Source organism: Gekko japonicus, unplaced genomic scaffold, assembly GCF_001447785.1.
Source record: "Gekko japonicus isolate JY-2015 unplaced genomic scaffold, Gekko_japonicus_V1.1 scaffold4, whole genome shotgun sequence".
Lineage (NCBI taxonomy): Eukaryota > Metazoa > Chordata > Lepidosauria > Squamata > Gekkonidae > Gekko > Gekko japonicus.
In genome coordinates, this window is record NW_015165234.1 from 983665 (window position 1) to 1003663 (window position 19999).

At 41.1% G+C, this 19999-nt stretch overlaps 1 protein-coding gene across 1 annotated transcript in view; it reads left to right on the forward strand.

The window, feature by feature from the left end:
- AGPAT3 (1-acylglycerol-3-phosphate O-acyltransferase 3) overlaps window positions 1–14365 on the forward strand; it is a 126479-nt gene extending 112114 nt beyond the window's left edge. The window contains exons 6-9 of the mRNA XM_015409815.1: window positions 2008–2110; window positions 5769–5844; window positions 8782–8980; window positions 11283–14365. Of these exons, the coding sequence (XP_015265301.1) occupies window positions 2008–2110; window positions 5769–5844; window positions 8782–8980; window positions 11283–11371 (467 nt within the window). The 3' untranslated portion in view covers window positions 11372–14365. The remainder of the gene's footprint in view (window positions 1–2007; window positions 2111–5768; window positions 5845–8781; window positions 8981–11282) is intronic.
- Window positions 14366–19999: the final 5634 nt, after the last annotated feature.

The following is a 19999-nucleotide window of genomic DNA, read 5'->3' on the forward strand; positions in this document are numbered from 1 at the left end:
TTCTTAAGTATTCACTGATGAGGTCTCCAAAGGTTTCTTTTGCAACCTGAAATCAATGCTGGATATACGGGACACAATCTAGGGAAATGTAGGGGAGATCTCTACATATCAGTGCAATTGGCAAGAAGCATATTCACACTTCAGTGCTTATTTAGCATTGCTTATTTCAGCAGTGTTTACATGCCTGGTACTTAATCTAAGAACCTGTACAACACACTGAAAAGTGTTGGAACTAGGTGGGTGTCTTTGATTCAGTTCCCTTTCTGTAAGATGAGAATGAAGCTGCCTTATACTGAATCAGACCAATTGGTCCATCAAGGGTCAGTATTGCCTACTCAGACTGGCAGCAGCTCTGCAGGGTCTTTCACATCACCTTCTAACTGATCCTTTTAACTGGAGATGTCAGGGATTGAACCTGGGATCTTCTGCATGCTAGGCAGTTGCTTTACCACTGAACCATGTCCTCTCCCTGAGAAAAGTTAGCCAATATCAGCTGCATGAATTATAAAATGCTTCTTATACTTAAAATGCAAAATTTTCCTTTCAGTAAGTAAAGTCTTTCTGTTCCTCTGGAAATTAATTCTCTGGAAACTAATTTGTTAAATATAATTTTAGTGTTTTTAAAAACATCTATCAATTGCTGTATGGCTAAAACTAGTGAAGCAGGGACTTGGGAAGATCCTGCTAGCTTAATATATATTTAAAAGAAACTCACCCAGAACATAGCTTGACACTAAGACTGTATAAACTGGTTTGATAAAACCCTGCTTGGTTGCAGTGTCTGAATACAGATGTTTCAGCACAGTGAGATTTGTAGCTGTTTTGTTCATGGTAATTATGGTTTGTTGTGATCAGGGTTGCTTGGTCATTATGGCCACCAGAACTTTTTCTGATCAGCTGATGGCCTGCCTCACCACCTGGGCCATGTAAGCCCAGTGGTGAGATGGATGGCACCTGGCTTAAATGATGGTTTAATCCTTGTTTAGAATTCAGGTCATTAGAAAAGAAATAACCATGACTTCAGACATAGGATTGTCTATATTAAACGTGGTTTAAAATTCATGTTTCAGGGAAAGTAATATGCCCCTATTTGTTAAGGCGCCAAAATTCAGACAGCCTAACAAACTGGAATGAAATGGAAGACTCCCCTGACAAATCAGGGAAGAGATGGTGAAAATGGTGGAAATACAAGAACTGTTGATAAGAAGCCCATTCACTTCATGAACAAATTGTGGTTTAATCATGATGTACTAAATGCAGCCTAAACATGCTAGAGATCTAATTGCAAAGAATGTGATTGACCCTGATTCATTCAGTGCTGGTAGGACTTCAACACAGTTCTTATTTTGGTCATTGTTGGGCCTCTAGAACAACATCACTGGAGAACTATAGGGTGCTTCCGTTCTCTGGTGTACCACTCATTTGTAGCCAACTTTGTGTTATGACAATAAATAAATCCTGAGGAGAGATGGAGTGAGTACTACGCAATTAGGAGTCAAACTTAGAATGAGAAGAAGTCTAAAATACCATATACAATTGTATTGCAATGAAGAAGCAGAATGAGAATCAGTTCTAAATGTAATATGTTGTGTATAAATGCATGTAAAGTAGTGGGTTTTGAAGAGAAACATTTTAGATTAAATGTTTGCCAAAAGTAATAGCAAGTATTTAGGCATGGCAAAAACATGCAGTATTGAGTATGCAGCACTGGTGAAATTAATAATACAGTTGAAAAACAGATTTGAAATGTAAAATGTTGAATATAAATGTATCCCAACAGAAGTAAGTTTTATAGTATTTTAGAAACAGTAACCCCAAAACCTTTCCGTATAATAAAAGGGGGTGTTGGGGAGAAATATTTTTGATTTCATATATTTTGTTATATATAATCACCTTTTGATATATATAATTATGATATGTAATCATTTTTTTATTTTCTGTATTTTCTTTTTATTATCTGTTTTTTAAAATGAATGAATGAATCTTGACTGTTTGAAACTTGAACAGTTTCAGCAGTGTATGATGTAACATTAAACTTCAGAGGAAATAAGAACCCATCCTTATTAGGAATCCTTTATGGGAAGAAGTATGAAGCTGATATGTGTGTCAGGTAAGCAAGTTGTATTGGGGATGAGATGCATGCCATACATTTGGGTATTGTCACTGTAACCAAAATGGTGGTGAAGCTTCCATGATTACGTAGGTTCTTTTCACAAAGATGTGAGGTCCTTTAGCTCTTTGTGCTACTTTTAGGAGAATCTAATTTTGCATTTAGTATCTGAGCATAAGGATAGTCATAGGCAATGTGACACTGCGTGAATCCTTTCAGAAAGAATACTTGCTCTGGCTGCTGCTTCAGCTGGGTTCCTTATAGGCTTTAAAGTGTCCGTGTGGTCCCCAAGAGTGCTTACATAAAGTTCCATACATTTTAATGGCTGCCTCTTATATATTTGATTTTGAAAACAGAAAAGTATAGTCCAATTTAGTTTCATGCTGATTATCAGAGGGACTTGGGGAACATACCTTTCTAAAGACTCTGAATTTCTGGGGTCCGGTTGCCTGGGCTTTTTTGGTTAGGTCTACTGAACAGCAAGATAGATTGGTGCTTGAACAGCTCAAAGTTTCTAAAAACTAAAAAGTTTTCAAAAAACTAATTCCGAATAGACTGATTTCACTGCAGGACTGGCTGAAATTTTCCTACCCATGGACAAAGCGGGAGTAGCCAAGCTCTTAAGAGTGAGGGCTTATACAACTTTAGTTCTGTCTGTCTCATTCCCTAGCCACAGTACTCTTACTATCAAGAACAACATCAGGACTGTTCTCTCTGATAGAGGGTTTTGTCTCTTTCCCCGCTGGCCTTGCAGGTCCACCGCCGGGCCCCTGATGTTAGGAGGTGTGGCATATGCTAATGAGTTCCCCTAGCTCTTTTTCTACAAAATGACCTCTGAGTCCACAAGGAGAAAATTCATGGTAATGATATTGAAAAGATCCCCTATGTTAAATACTTAAAGGTCTGGTTTGACCAAAGATTAACTTGGTCAGTTCAAGCTGCTCATGTTAAAAGATTACCTACAGTGGCATCAAATATTATCTGGTGTTTCTTTTATTCAACTGGGACTCAGTATATCCCAGCTGCCATCAAACTGTTTAATGTCAAGGTTGCCGCACAAAGTTTATATGGGGCTGGTATCTGGATTGATAAAATAAGGGAGTTCTTCAATTCTTCTTGAATTTCTGCGTTCCACCTGCAGACTTCCAAATTGTGTAGCGGGGGTAGTCCTCTGAGCTGAATTGGGACAACCATCTCTTGAAGCTTGGGTTTGGTTGAAGGCTTTTCCCAATAATAATAATAATAATAATAATAATAATAATAATAATAATAATAATAATAATTTCAATTTATTAATCGCTTTCCCCAGTGGGCTCAAAGCGATTTACAGTTACACATTATAGACAGGGGACTAACAATGTTCATAGAGGATAGGGAAGACAACATATATTCATTTATTTGCACACGCCATCACTGCACGCTGTAAATGTCTTCTGACTTGGCTCAGTCATTTTCCGAACGGCTGCTTTGTCGACCAGGCTTCAGGAGTTAAAGTTAAAATTATACACTTAAAGTTAAAATTATACACTCCGACATCCAAGAGGGTTACCGTGGCTTAGTCAGAGAGGACTCTTATGTTTCCCACTGGGATAAACCTGTCGAGCAATGACTGCAGCTCCTCAGTCTTTCCTTGGACTCCCTTTATTCAGTTATGAGACAGGAAGCCATAAGAATGATTAAGAAACATCTATTTAAGTACGATCATAATGGTACAATCTGTAGAGCATGATGTGTTTGTTCTACTCAATTGGTATTCTTCCACCTGGAGAGCTCCCCATTTACCATTCATATTTTACTCTTCTTTGCTATCGGTGTGCCTTTATGTTGGCGTGCCTTAATGCCCAGCCATCTAGAGTTTTGCAGTGGGGATATCTTAAGATACCATACTTTGATAGAGTATGCAACTTTGGTGCAGGTAGTGTAGACACCCTGTATCATGTAACTTTTTAATGCAATCATTTTTTGAGCCTAGAAATCTTTTAATTCTTCCTTTGCTCCAAGATATAGATCATATGGAGACATCATCTCTTTTATTGGAAGATAATAGCAGACCTGTCACTCTTTTAGCTGTGAAATTTTATGCATCTGTGATAGATTTTCACAGCTGTTCAAATCTAGCCTTTTCTAAATATTAGTAATCTGCTTAAAATGAATAAGTTAAGAAAAAGTATGAGGTAGAGAGACTGATACATACATTTGTTACTTCTCAGTATATAAGAACAACAGGAGTTTCTTCCATAATGTCTAGCCAATTTAAGTGCAATTGTTGGAGTTAAGTCATCTAAGATTTGACTGTATTTGTTTGGATCTAAGAGAAGAAACCAGATGAACTCAGTTCCCCCCACAATCCACTGTATTGTTTGTACAAAACAAAAACAAACATCTAGAATTTTATTTTCCTGACTGGCTGTAAAGAGAACAATATATCTGCTTAATCTAAATGTTCAGGCTGTGACTGCTCTCTAGTGGCAGATTCATTGCTGTGAAGGACAATGCAGGAATTTCATTGATACATTTGTTAAACTGTTATCGAGAGTTCAGTATAGCTACTTAAAATAGTTAAGAATAGTTAGGGGTTAATGCTGTCCAGCAAAGAGGACACTAAGTAGTTTCAGCCATCAAAGTGTACCTTATAGAATGGATATATGAGCCACTTGGGTCAACTTCAGCTGTTGTTTGCAAGCCTTCTGTCTAAGCAAGACACTCTGGAGAATTAGGCTCAAATCTGCAAAGTCTTTGGGAACAATTCTACTTAATTATGAATAAGTGAGCTTTTTGCAGGGTTGCTGTGGCAAACAGAATTATATAGAGGTTCTTTATATCATTTGGCAGCTCTAGTTCAAGCTGCCATCATAAGAATGGGAGTTGGATGGGTGCAAGAAGTTCTTAATAGGTTGTGCCTCAGTTCTCTAAAAACCATTGAGATTTTCCCCTTAGAGCTTGGTCACTAGTGCTTTGCTACTTCTGTTCTTTTAGGGCTGCTCAGTCTCATTAGTGTCATAGATGTCGTAGTACTTTCATGTTTTGATGAATGATTCTAGCAGCACAAGAGACCAACTGAGTGCCATGTATGATGAAGCACACACTTTGAGGCTAGAAAGTAGATGAGGAAATACATGGAAGATAGCTTTATTGGCATTGGGGCTAGAGAACAGAGTAGGCGGAATGATGAAATTTTGGGCAGTTGCCAAAAGTTCAACCAATGTGGCTTCACTGCAAAGTCAAAAATGCGAAGTTCAAAAAGAGTTCCAGCTTTCTCCTTCAGCATGTTGAATCTGATATCAGACATATATGGGGAAGGCATTTTGCATATGCACAAAGACAGTATCTATTAATACATGACAACGTGGCACTGAAAAGTGGTAACAATCTTAAGCACTGCTGGGTAGACTGATTGTATTTGGCCCCAAACACTGTCTTTCAGAGTTATACAGGCACACCTGTCCATTTTTCATGCCTTTTCTTCTTAAATGCATGTTTTGGGAAGTGAAAAGAGAAGAGATGACTGAATTCCAACAATTGCCACTTGTCTGGTTATTATTTATATTAAGAGTTTAGGGTTCTGGAGTGTGCTAGTTCCTGATGTATCCTGTGTAGAACAGCTTGAATGTACATATTATATTTCTATTCTAATACAATCTCTTTGAACACAAACTAGGAGGTTTCCTCTTGAAGATATCCCTTTGGATGAGAAGGAAGCAGCAAACTGGCTTCATAAACTTTACCAGGAAAAGGTGAATAGTTTGTCTGCTTTAAAAATCTTACAGAATAACATATTAAGGGAATGAATTGTCAACAGAAAACAGTATTTCTAAGCACAAGCAATTTTAAAAAAAATGATAATTGAGTGATGAGTATGCTTCCCACTTGGAAGGCAGGTTTTTTAAAATCAATGTATTTTAAAAATGGGGTTGTCTAAATTTCCTATAACAATCCATACAATCTTGTGTAATGTCATCATTCTTTATAAAGAGCAGTGTGTCTTAGGAAAGAGGCCAAAATTGATTTTGGAACAATCATATCACTTGTTTTACAACACTGATTCTTAAGAGGGGTTACAGGGCTTCTCCAGGGGCCATGCACATATGGGGGGGGAGGGCAAATGGGGACATTCAGGATTTTTGGCAGTCTCTTCTTGCTAGTTACAGTGGCTTCCAACAGCAAACAAAGGAGAGTTTTCCATACACTAAGAATCAGTTCCCATAACCTAGACTTCTCCCACAGGTCCTTTAAAAAAGGTGTCACACAGCAAATCAAAATCAAGCCTACCCTGAAGAAGCTGGTGGATGGCTATCAGGCCTTAAGGTCTAACTGAGTATATGCTTGAGACCTGTGTATTGTATGTATGATCACAAACTGACCTATATGAATAATGTTGCCTTGCTTGGCATAGTTTATCCCCATTGGAGGGCCAAGCAAGGCGCAACATTATTTATGTAGGTCAGTTTATGATATACACGTACAATACACAGATCTCAGGCGTATGCTCAACAAGATCTCAGGCATACACTCAGAGATACACTCAAGGAAGGTGTGTGGCTGTCCCTCTATCTCCCGCCTCTCCCCTCCCCCCCTTCTCTTCCCCTAGTAAAGGTAAAGGTTCCCTTGCTCGAAAGCCAGTCGAGTCCGACTCTAGGGTTGCGGTGCTCATCTCCGTTTCAAAGCCGAAGAGCCAGCGCTGTCCGAAGACGTTTCCGTGGTCATGTGGCCGGCATGACTAGACACCAAGGCGCACGGAACGCTGTTACCTTCCCACTGAAGTGGTACCTATTTATCTACTTGCAATTTCTTGCTTTCGAACTGCTAGGTTGGCAGGAGCTGGAACTAGAGACGGGAGCTCACTCCGTCATGCGGCAACCCGGGTCTCGAACTGCTGAACTACCGACCTTCCACAGCCTGCAGTTCAGCATCTTAACCACTTGAGCCACCGCAGCTCTACTGCCTACTGCCTTCCCCTACTGCCCCACAAAATTTCCCCATACCCCACAAACCCAAAATTCCTGGCTGTGGGGCTGTTGCTAATGTAGGTTTTCCTGGACTGTCCCCTCACATGCTGCAGTCCAGCTACAATCTTGGGCAGGGAGGTAAATGCCATTATAATCAACAGAACTGATTTCTTATGGAACTTGTTTAGGAATAGATTAAAAGATTTGAGGCTTCTGTATTAATCCACCAGCAACTCTTATCTGTAAACTGTGCTTTCCCTCCTCGTTGGTGTAAGATTCATATACCAGGGCAAACAGGCATCCCTACTGGCTTCTGTGTACACATCACATCAGTGGAAACTGAAATAGCAGGAACTAATTACTGTTGTGAATTGTATATAGCTCTTAAGCCAATGGGGAAATACTTTGATTAAAGCACAACTGTTTTTGGCCTGATCTCCTCCATTGCAGCTTCTCAGGGGAACAATAAGCCTTAGGCTAAAGGTGGATTCTCATGGTAACTGCACCATCATGCAGGAGGCAAATGATGTCAGTAAGCTATGAAAAGCAACACTTTCTTAGTATCCATGTATTGTAGCTATTCATGGTGTGCTGCTCAGACATAAAGTTTCATGAGTCCAAAGCCCCCAAATTTCGTTTCACCTGAGTCCAGGTCCCTCCAGAGTCCAGGTGGATATAACATAAGCTTGTTTTGGCCTGTTTTGCCACAAGTCCAACCCAATGCCCCTGCTCCTCCAACTTACCAAAGTGAGATTTGTGGTGGGGAGGGTACAAGGCAGCTATACACACCACAGACCTGGATGTGCTGCAAGCAAGGGCAGCAGCATCACTTGAAATTGAGAGGCGCAGCGTGCAGCAGCTTCCAGATCCAAAGTCTGAGCCCTGTGGCTGCTGTGAGCCCTTTTCTCTGTCATACCTTGGCAAGTTTTTGAAAAGGGGTGGGGTGGTTTGGAGAGAGTTTGCAGTGGTGATGACTGGCAGAGGAGCATTGTGGGCCCCATTGGAACCATGACAGAACCTAGTTTAGAATGGATCTGAATTAAAATGACTTTTTTCAAACACCCATAAGCTTTCTTCAAAATAAGTATATTTTAACTGTGCCCATTCTGATTTGGGCTGGAAGAGATTATTATGTATCATTAATCATAACTGTCAGTGAAGGCCAGTTGTAAATTCTCCAGCTACCAGGAGAATACACTCTGGAGGGTGAGTTTTTGTGTTCTGCTTAAGAGGAATACATTCCATAGGGTAGATTAATAGTGATTTAGGAATATTAAGAGAAGCCTGAATTTACATGAGTAATGTCATATGTGAAGTCATTCTAAGATCACATTCAGTATTCCAAGAAACAACATACACTTTTTGTTATTCATCCACTGGACCACATGTTTCTTTGCTTTGATTGCTCTGATGTTGTTGGCATCCTGTCACTGAAATATCCCCAAATAGTATAAGATCTGCAAATGCAAAAGAAGAGAGCACAAACAGTGAATGAGGAAGGGATTGAGGCACTGCAGAAAGAAATGTAGCAGTGGCTGTTGTTAAAATCATGATTCAATAAAAAGTACAAATCTCTCTCATAGCAACTATTACTACTTTGTCACAGAGGCAGGCCTATGTAACAGTATCTATACACTTTGAAATCTGTAAAATCTTTTGAGTATTAAGTTACTTGAGCACAGTCCATTGATTTCTTTACACCTTTTCTTCCTTTCTCTCTGCAAGGATGCTTTACAAGAGAAGTATAATCAAGAAGGTATATTTCCTGGGCAGCAATTCAAACCTCCCAGAAGACCTTGGACTCTCCTAAACTTTCTTTTCTGGGCCACAATTCTCCTGTCTCCTCTTTTCAAATTTGTTTTTGGAATTTTTGCAAGTGGATCACCTCTCCTAATTCTTGCATTCCTGGGCTTTGTTGGAGCAGGTAACAAAACTGACAAAGAAAAAAAAAACATTCTGAGCTGAAGTGTGTGTGTGTGCGTGTATAAGAGAGGCGGCAGCATCCTGCAGTGCAGTCAGACACCAGTGTTACTCACCAACATGAAGGTTGCTCAGCTTACATGCAGTTCTTATTTATTTATTTATTGTTTGGTTTCTCTGGATTATGGTGGTTGATAGATCTAATAGTTAGGAGTTTGAGAAACCTACTCACAGTCTGAATGGACAGCCATGTTAATCCGTTAAAGAGTCAGAGCTCACTTCATCAGATGCACATCTTTATTCATTCATTCATGAGATTTTTTTTTTTAATCCTGCTGTTTCCCACAAGCGGGCTCAGGGCGGGGTACAATGCACCGCAAACACACAAAGGCAATTTATGTATTTTAAGTTAAAGTTAAAACCCCAACTGAACCTACATGATGGCAAGATGGTAAAGTCTAGACCTCACAGATATAACTGAGTATAACTCGGGAAGGGCCATCAAGATAATACTTGGGACCGGCCCCCCAACCTGTGATACAAATTGATGTAACAAACAGTGTAGGCTAGTTGGAGGGGGGCTGGTTAAAGAAAGGGAGACCAAATATAGCAAGGCATTCATCTGAGTGAGCTCTGACTCATGAAAGCTCATGCTGGATTAATTTGGGTAGTATTTCAGGTCCCACTGCCTGCCTGTTCTAGTTCACTCACTGTCTTCTTTATCATGTAGATTTTTCTTTCCCAGTCTCCAGCTATCAAGTGACTACTATGGCATCTTCCCTGGTCAAATCCAATACTTCAGCTACAGCATCATACATATCTCTTAAGGCAGTTTTCTCTTAGAATCATGGGATGGCCTTGTGGTTAGGGTTACCAACCTCTGGGTGGTGGCTGGAGATCTGCTGGAATTACAGCTGAGCTCTAGGTGGCAGAAATCAGTTTACCTGGAGAAAATGGCTACTTTAGAAGGTGGACTCTGTGGCACTTATACCCCATTGAAGTCCTCTTCCCAATCCTACCTCCCACAGGCTCCTCCTCCCAGATCTCCAGGTATTTCCCAACCTAGATCTGGCAACCCTACTTGTGATGTTCATCTTTCATATGGCAATCCAAGACAACATTAAGCAAGTTTGTGGCTTTAATTAATGAACCAACAACAAAATGAATCACTCATTTGCATCATTGAAACATTAGCCTTTTGGACAATCATTTTGTTTTTATTTTCTCTAGAGGGATAAAATCCCCTTTTTTGAATTCACTGTGGTGTTTTCTATACCACAGATAACTGCATTGCTGTTTATGAGCTGTTTGTGAGGGCTGGGGACTGGGCTGAAGTGATCAGCACAGCTTTTGCTCATTTTCTTCCTCTACTGTACTCTCAGTCTGTGAGCAGCATTGCTATTTACAAATCCCACTGGGAAAACAATAGGAATGCAAAGATGTGCTGGAAAAATGCACAAAACGGGCAAAAAAAGGTTTGGGCTTGGCAGGAGAAAGGAAAGAGACATTCATTCCTATTAACGGAGCTTGCTTTTGAGCAATTTCATGGTTCAGCGGAATATTCAGTGTTATTTACAGACATTTACGGTTGGTGATAATGTCCAAAGTTCTGATTAGACCCATAGTAAGGGCATTAGAGAGCACTTCAATCATTGGATGCTTCTGGACCTATGACCTGTCAGAGTCCTCTGAGATGTTTGATCACTGCATTGTATTATCTTTAGGATGCTGTCATGACACCTATGGCCCTGTTTGCTGCCCTGAGCCTGCCTCGGTGGGGAGGGCGGGGTATAAATCAAATAAATAAATAAATAAATACGAACCCAAAGTGGCTTGCAATGTACAGAACACGCAAAAGACCATCAAATTCCACAGATACATAAATAAGCTAATTTTACAGTTATTACTTGCCATTAACAAGTTCATAAGGCAGAGCAGGTGGCAACTACTCTGCCCTTGATGAAGCAGACTTCCCCCTAGCAGACAGGCACTCACTTCCTTCCCTCCTTCTAGAGGGAGATGGAGGAGAAGGGCGGAGCAAGTGGAAACGGCTCTGTCCTTGAGGAAACAGACTCCCCCCAAGCAGGCAGACACTCTCTTCCCTGTATGTGTGCATGTAGAAGCTGAAAGTACAGAATTGAGTATCCTGACAGATTCAGCAGAAGTGCTTCCACTCACTATTCAACCCAATATACATGTATGTGCTTGTGCAGATTTTCTGTGCTTTTGATTTATATTGTACCATTGATAAATTGTAGAATAACGCCTGAAATAACTGCGTGATCCTTCTTTTTTCTATTTTAAAGCTTCCTTTGGAGTTCGTAGACTGATAGGAGTTACAGAAATAGAAAAAGGCTCCAGCTATGGCAACCAAGAATTCAAGAAAAAGAAATAATTTTACAGTTGCAGTTCTGAACACATAACAAGACTATGGTATCAAATTAACTTCACTGAAAGAAAGACACTTAGAAAACCTATCTTCTTTTCTTATTAACTGATAACTAATAATACTTGAGCCAAGACTGAAGAAAATGGAAGATTCAAGAGAAGAGGAAACAGTTGACTACTTACCTGCCTAAGGATAACTGTATTCATGGTTTGGGGGAGAAAATGAGCTAAAAAACAACTCCTTTTGCTTTGTGAGGGGGTGGGAGGAGGGAACTAATGGGTGGAACTACATACACCTTCAGGTAACTGGTTTGTCCTTTGAGAGTGCAACATTTGCTTTGCAAGAAGAGCCACTGAATTTCTTCTTGCTAAAACCATTATTTCCCAGTTCTTAGTGTCCTTTTTTAAATGTATACACTACAGCAAAACAATATCCAGTTAATTTACAGCTGTTCCTTAGGGAGGAAGCCAACTTGAAAACTCTGTAGAATTTTTAGGTAATATCTATTAACTTCCAAAAGAAAATGGATAATGAAATTCTCTGGGCCAAGTCCTTCACTAATAAGCACATTCTTTAAGCCAGACTTGACTAGTATGAATATAGTTTCAACTGTTTTTCACCCCCTTCATCCTGTGTGTCCCAGTAAAAAAATGGAACATTCTTGGGTTCAGTTTCCAACATATATCTTGGACTGTTTTTAAAAGTTATACCATAGCATTTGAATTTATGTGACCTGAACTATTCAGCCCCTGGCCTTGATATTTCTTCCAAAGATCTACTCTGCTCAGCTTCCTGCATGGCTTATGATGAAAATAGCCTCAACCAGCACTGGGATAGGAAAAATACCTTGTTTTTGAAAATAATAAAAGAAATATCTATATATGAAATAGTACACCTTGAGTACTATACTTCCAGGGCTGCAATCTTCAACATGGTTACCTGAAAGAATTTTCATCTGAAATCCAGTAGATTTTCAGGTAAATGTGTGAAGGTTTGAAATGTCATTTACCTACTTAGCACAACATACGAACACTCAATTCAAGAGCCACTTCAGTGCTTTCTTAAGTCTTTAATATCTAAACTTCTGATAGTTCAGATTTTTGTGTACTGTGCTACAAATTAGTGAGATCAGTGTGGCTCCTGTCATCTGACTCAAAGCATACTTACAGGAGCTGCATATGAGCAGATTGCTGTTTTGTTTGTTTTAAAGGGAGCTGTTTATAAGTATGTGGCAGTGGTACGTACCTCCTTCCAGTACAGGAATAAACTTCTGCCCTCAGCTCCAAACCAGAAAAATCTGTGAACTCTGGGAATAGAATTCAAAGCTGAACTAGCTATGCTTTTCCTTAAGATATGATATTAACGCACACTTTCTTACTGAAGATTTTAATTGTATAAAATCACTGATTTCCTTTCTCTCGTACACCCAAGAGTAAATGCATACTGTTTTACTTTACCTAATACATGTTGCATTTTTATACCTGTTGGAGCTCATTTAAGAGTTTTCAAAATATGCTTGTTTGCTTGTTACTACAAATATTGGAAACATTATTTGTGGGGATGGCTTATCTTTGTTTTCTCATGTACCTGATTGCTTAGGGATTTCTGAATGAAAGGTTTTTGAAGTTGTCTCATGGGCAGTGGTTGAAATAACTAATGGGCATGGGAGAGAATGGTATGTTGAAAACCAGTTCGTGCAGCTGGCTTGTCACTTCTGCTCTCACCGTTCCTATTGCTGAAGAGAGAGGCTAGATTTCCAACTGAGCAGGTGCTTGATCCTTCAGTAGGGGGGAAATGCGGCGGCAGAAGCTCTGTCTGCATGCAGATCTATCCACATGTATTATTAATTTTCAAAATACTTTTGTTTGCTACTTGCCACTTTGAAGTCTGGAAAAATGTATACTTTGAATCACAGCCCATAGTGTCCATCTGTTTTTGTTGCACCCTTCTCCCACCCAAGACTGCACTGTCAGTCCCAGAATAGGCAAACTGTGCTGCCTGAGAGGCGATAAAATCTACCTGTACTCTAAGGATGGACAGCTGTTATTAACTTCATTAGAAGTTGAAAATGTACTTCTTTAAGGATGGGCAAATTCCAGCCATGACTGTGTTTTATAACTCAGTGGATATTTTCTGCTTTTTGTTTTGTTTTTAAACCAAGCTACCCAGCTGAACAAATAAGCCTCTACTTTTCTTTGATTTCTAACCAGAGGACAAGCAGACTTACTTTAAAAAAATACTTACTAAATAACTCTTGTATGTTGGAAAGGGGTTTTTTTTGTTTAAAAAAAAGACGCTGTATAATTGCTTTCTGACGATGATGTTGAATATGTGTTAATTGCACTCAGTATCAAAAACAAAGCAGGGTTTGTAAAGAAGGAAGACCCTTAGCTATGTGTACAATTTTATGTGAACAATGCATTTATTAGTGGTGGATGGAGCGAGAAATGTTAACAATTTAGTGGGGCAGGGTTGGTGGTGTTCAAACAGGAAGAGGCTGCAAAAAAGAAAAGACAAGAGCATATAAAATCTTTTTAATGGGTATCCAGTCTCCACTCTGTACAGAACAACTCCTGTTTAAAGCTAAGGGGAGTAATGCCATGTACACTTTGGGGAGAAAAAGCAGATTAATTTCCTCTGTTTTATTTTCATATCATGAAAAATCATTTTGCTTTGAACGCATAGTAAAGATACACGTTTAATTTGTTTGCAATTCTAGAAAGACATATCAATTTTGAAAACTGAAGTGTACAGTATTGCACAATATAGTACATGACAGCTCATCTTTTTGGCTTGAACTTTGGTTTGTCTCTTCAAATAGTTTTTTTAAATAAATATGCAGAATGTGTATGAAAGAATATTATTGGGAATAGCAGTAAGTGTGTCTCATAAAGAATATCAAGTGGTTTGGACTGAAACAGTAAGCATAGATTTTATACCTTACACTATTTTCTTCTGGTTTAATAGAACATAGCTTGTATATTTGACTACCAAGCCCTTTGAGAGCAATAATAAACAAATATATCATGAGCTTTCTTTTTATTGTTGTTTTCATTATTCAATTTTAATCATCATTAGAGCATGACCATGTATAATCTTTCTCTTTATTTTAGGTGCACCAAGGGCTTGGGTGTGCCCAGCAGAATTGATTATAGCAGCTTCCCCCCACACACACTGTTTTCAAACTTTCCTCAATTTCAAAAGAGGGCTGCAATGTGGCATTGGGAAGGATAGGGAGAAGAGCTGCTGGTCAAAAAATGCTTTCAATCTCTCTCTTTCGCCTTCTCCCCTCCTTGGGTCTACCAAACTAGTTGTGCAAGCCCTTGGATCCAAAGCCATTGACTGCAAGTTACCCTGTCATTAGGTGCACTTAGTGTGCTGCCCTTTTTATGGGCCTGCTGCATTGTGACCATTACTTTAATTAGTGTGGCAGGCTTTCATCCAGCAACATAACCGTTCTCATAAAACATTCTGAATAGATCTCATAGTCATAACTAAAAATCATGTTATATCTTACTGAGAGAACACACAATACAATAAAAACTAATAGAATAAAATTAGTAGTAGAGTACAAATAAGATGATAAAAAAAGTTGTGGCACAGAATTGGCAGTAGTACTAACAATTATATGCCATCAAGTAACAACTGACTTGTGGTGCCCCCAGGACAGTGGGGTTTTCAAGGAAGAGATGAGCAGGAGTGATTTGCCATTGCTTTCCTCAGCATAGCTTCAGTCTTCCTTGGTGGTCTCCAATCCAAGTACTAACCATGTCCAACCCTGCTAGGTTCCAAGCTGTGATGAGAGAGGACTACACTGGGCTGGCTTTCAGGCTGCTTGGTAGTACTAGCCCTACCCCCCTGGAAAAGGTACTAACACTCTCCCCCTTGATGAGACGCTTCCTTAGACTCTGGGTTCCCTGGAAAGAAACTGGTAATAGCTGCTGTAGATTTTCCGGGTTGTATGGCCGCAGTCTTGGCATTGTAAGACCTGACGTTTCACCAGTAGCTGTGACTGGCATCCTCAGAGGTGTAACACAGAAAGATAGAGTACTCTCTGTGTCAAGGACCAAAAGAATATTACAAACACCAGCTCTTCAATTGAAATCAAATGAAATCCCTAGGGTTTTGTCTTAATGAAGTTGCAGTTGCGCCTCAATCTTTTCCTGTGCTGATCAGCTAGCCTCTGCATATGGATGCTCTGATTCAAATAATGTCTGAAAGGTCTGCCTCTTCTAAAACAGATAATATCTGATTCTCTGTAGACAGAACTGAGTTAAGTTCTTATTTGTTCCTGCTGGAGAAGTTTCCTAAGACCCTGGAAAGTTCACTTGTAAACCTAAAGTATTTCTGCCTTGCAACACAGAATTCTTTCCCGTTTGTAGTCCTAGGTCATTCTTAACTATGTTTTGAGATATTCTACTCTCTTATGTAGCTGCAAATCTCTTTATGTTTCTCTTCTGATTCTATTACCTGAGTTGAAGTGGTCCCCTTAAATTCAGCAGCCTTAAAAAAAGAAAAACAGCTCTGACTTAATCCATACAAACAGCCAGGTTTCAAGTCTTGCATTTAAGATAAAAAGGAGCTTCAAGCTCCAAAATATCCACATCCTGTATTACTTTTATTTAGGAGGTTCTGTTCCACTGTATCTGAGGAAGTGTGCTTGCACACAAAAGCTTATACCATGAGTAAAACTTTGTTGGTCTTAAAGGTGCCACTGGACTCAAACTTTGTTCTGCTCCTACCCCACCCGAATCTACTTTCATTTTTGATAGTCAAATCTCCACTATTTGGCTTCAATGGAGCCTTGGAAGACCCATGAGAACATAATGGAGCATTATCAGAATCTATATATCTAATAGCCAAGGGTCCCTCTGTGTGCGGATAACTAAATCCGCACATCAGGACCACATGAAGGGTAAATAGATTTTTCTGCACACTTGGGGCACTCTCCAGGAGTGCAGAAAAATCTGAAATGCTGAAAAAAATATATGGGGGATACTTAAATACCCCAAAAAGTAAAGGAGCGTTCCCTGAGCATGCGCAGAGAATGCATTTACCACTGGAAACTATGGTAGAGGCAGGGCTCACTGCCATTGCCGCTGTGTGTGGGGGAGAAGCCTTGGCAGGCCAGCTGGGAGCTGCATAGGCTCGCCGCTGTTGCTGCTGTTGGAGGGGGGAAGCTGCTGTTGGTAGGTTGGCTGGGAGCTGCACAGGGATCACCGCTGTTGGGGGGGAGCCTTGGTGAGCTGGGTGGCCCCACCTGCTGGGCTCACCTGCGGCCTCCTCCATGCAGAGCTTATTCTGCTGCTGCGGGCCAGGAGCCATGGGGAATACTCCCCCCACGAGTATTACGGGTCCTCCTTCTTGTATATCCTGATACAGAAAGACCAAACAGCCACATCTCACTCAATAGCCTATGACCCAGTACTTGGAACAGCAGGGATAGGCCAACTTTGGTCTTGTGTGGTCTACATTTTTTTAGGAATCCCTATGGCTTGCTGGGTTGTGTTTTAAATGTATAAAGAGAGAATGCAGAGGATAGCAAAGCATAATGGATATGCGTTCTGTAGATCTCACAATGAACTTAAGAACATGTGCCTAGCTTAGGGTTCCCAACTTCAGGTTGGGAAATATCTGGTGATTATGGTGTGGAGTATGGAGAGGGCGGGGTTTGTGAGGGGAAGGGACATCAGCAGGGATGTGAATGCCATAGAGTCCACCCTCCAAAGCAGCCATTTTTTTCCCCAAGGGAACTTATCTCTGTAGTCTGGAGATCACTTGAAATTCTGGGAGATCTCCAGGCCCCACCTGGAGGTTGGCAACCCTGGCCTAGACGGATCACTCCAAAATCCATGTTGTCCATCCAGCATTCTTGGTAAGAACTGCAACATCCCATCTCTGTGGTTCACCAGAACTTTAGCCTGTGGTCTCCGCAGTTCTGAGAGAAAGTGTTCTAGCAGTGCAATGCTGGCAAAGACAGGAATTTTCCACAGGGTGTTTTAAAGACTCAGTCGTCTATTGGTACAAGATCTGTTCTATATTGCTTATTATATAATGCTCAGCAGCTGCAATAACAGACGCAAATAAAAACAATGCTGATAATGACAATTGTACTTTATTTCAATAAATACATTTCAATTTATTTAATCCAATTTAATTCAATTAATTATGCTTGCTAGAAAAAGAACAGACACTCCAGAGCAGCTTTTCTTCACACTGGATTGTGTGTGTGTCTGTGTGCATGCACATGTAGTTATATTTCCATTATTCTACCCTTAATAGTTTTATGGACAAGCAGGGAAATGTGTGCCTAATAATGAAACTTAGCATTTATACAACACTTCTGAGTGTCAATGTGCTTCACATATATTCTTAATAATCCATACAACAACCCTGTAAGAGTTGTAAAGTCATGTCATCTTATTACCATGTTGTAGATGGTGGCTGGGACTCAGCAACATTGGTATCTTGTGCTTAGTAGAGTTAACACCTGTTTAAGCTCATTGCCTTAGAAGAATGTAACTCTGTTTAGGGTTACACTGTAAGTGCACCTATTAAGATGATAGTAGAATAAAAAAACATAACCAGTTTGCAACTTAACGGTGCAATACTATGCAGTACACTGTTTTAAGCCCACAGAGTTCAATGAGTTTAGAGTGGAGTAAACCCTACACAAGACTGTGTATCTCCTAGCTGCTACACTATACCAAGCAGACAACATAAATGCATCCCACTCACAGTGTATGTGTTTACTGGGGATTCCTGCTTATGACAGACAAAAAGGGCAATTAATTTGCTTGAATACTGTCATTTGGGCCATATTGACTCCACGCCTGGGCTGTAGCTAGGCGGGGGCCCTGGGGTTGGGCCCCCTCTCGAATCTGCAATGCCGCCCTAGAAGGATGCCAGCCTCACCCAGCCCCAGTGCACCATGCTACTTATCCCTGTGGGCAGTCGCTGTGGCCTTGCCGGCTCTTTCTGCTGTAGTTCAGATCAGCAGGAGGAGAGAGAGGGGGGCAGCCTCGCTGGGTCTTCCTGCTTCCACAGCTGGCTTCTCAAAGCCCCTCTCCCTCCTTTCCTGAAGAAGGAAGCAGCAGGAAGAACCAGCGAGGCTGTGTTACGACCAGAGGTCATTTCGGGGGGGATCGCAGTTCCCCCGGGTGAGGTATGGGGGCGGGGCACATGACGAAACCCCACCCCCTGCTTCCGGCCGCCCCGCTTCGGGCCCTCATTCAGCCAGGAGGAGGCAGGAGAAGAGGGAGGGTAAGTTGCTTCCTCCCTGCCTCTCCCTACCCCTGCCCGCCTGGGGCCAGGGAGGGCCTTCGCGGGGCTTCCTTGCACTCCCGACGGCCTGGCAGGGCCACCGCCGGGCCCCTCATGGGGCTTGGCAGTGGAGCTGCAAGGCCGGCGGCTGGGACCGTTGGAGGTGGGGTGTGTAGCCTTATGACACACTTCCGGAGATGTCAGGGGGTGTGGCATATGCTAATGAGTTATGCTAATGAGTTCCCCTAGCTCTTTTTCTACGAAAGGACCCCTGGTTACGACTGCCTGCCAGTGGGGTAAGGAGCTACTCCTCTCCCTCTGTGCGGTGCCAGGGTGGGCCATTCTGCCCTGCCAGCCTGCTGAGCCTCGTCAGTACTTCCAACTGCCTTAATTTAATCAACTGAGTTAATTTAATCAATCCATTAATTGCATTAGCACCCCCTGGCACTCCCCCCCTCTCAAAATTCCTAGCTATGGGCCTGCTCCATGCTCATCAATACTACCCCACAGCCTCAAGTTCAGTTTTCTCTGGGGGTAATGCTGTTCAGAAGCTTCAGTCAACATAGTGCCAGGGAAGGTCAAATCTTTCTCTTATTACGTTTATTTATTTATTTAGCAAATTTATATCCCGCCATTCCTGAAACGGGCTCAGGGCGGGTGACATCAAGGTGCGTGAACACTTAAAACCAAATTAATATAGTTAATTCTTAAAACAGCTAAAACCATTAAACAATTAAAGATGGCAAAATAAACATAGTTCAACTTCCCCCCAGAAGTCAGACTGATGGTAGCTGGAGTCACACCAAGCTCATATAGAACCAGGACTCCGCATGGGGCAGATGGTCAGGACAGCTTCCATGCAGGGAGGCCAACTAGTTGGGTGCCCACTGCCTCAGCCAAACGCCTGGTGGAATAGCTCCGTTTTACAGGCCCTGTGGATCTGTAATAAGTTACACAAGGCCCTGATCTCAAGTGGGAGTATGTATATGGGGAACTTAGATATGCAGGTCCCAGGCCACTCGGGGCTTTAAAGGCACTCAGTAGACTAGAAACCTCTCATGCAACAGAATTCTTGTTCTATCATAGCTGCTGAGAAGAGCAGAAGGGACATGACTGATTTCAACATGAGATGAATTTCCCCTGGTAACAAAGGTATCCACTAGTTAAATAGGCTAGGAGCTCCCTCACAAATGACACAGGTCCTTCTCACAACGCACCTCTTTCTTGAGGTTTTCCAGTTATGCAATTCTTGTACTTTGTTCTTTTTTTCTGCCTCATTTTACCTTTATATGTTTGTAATTAATGCCTAATAAAGGTTATTGGATTGAATTATCTGACAAGCTCTATGCCATTTGCACTCATGGAATAGAT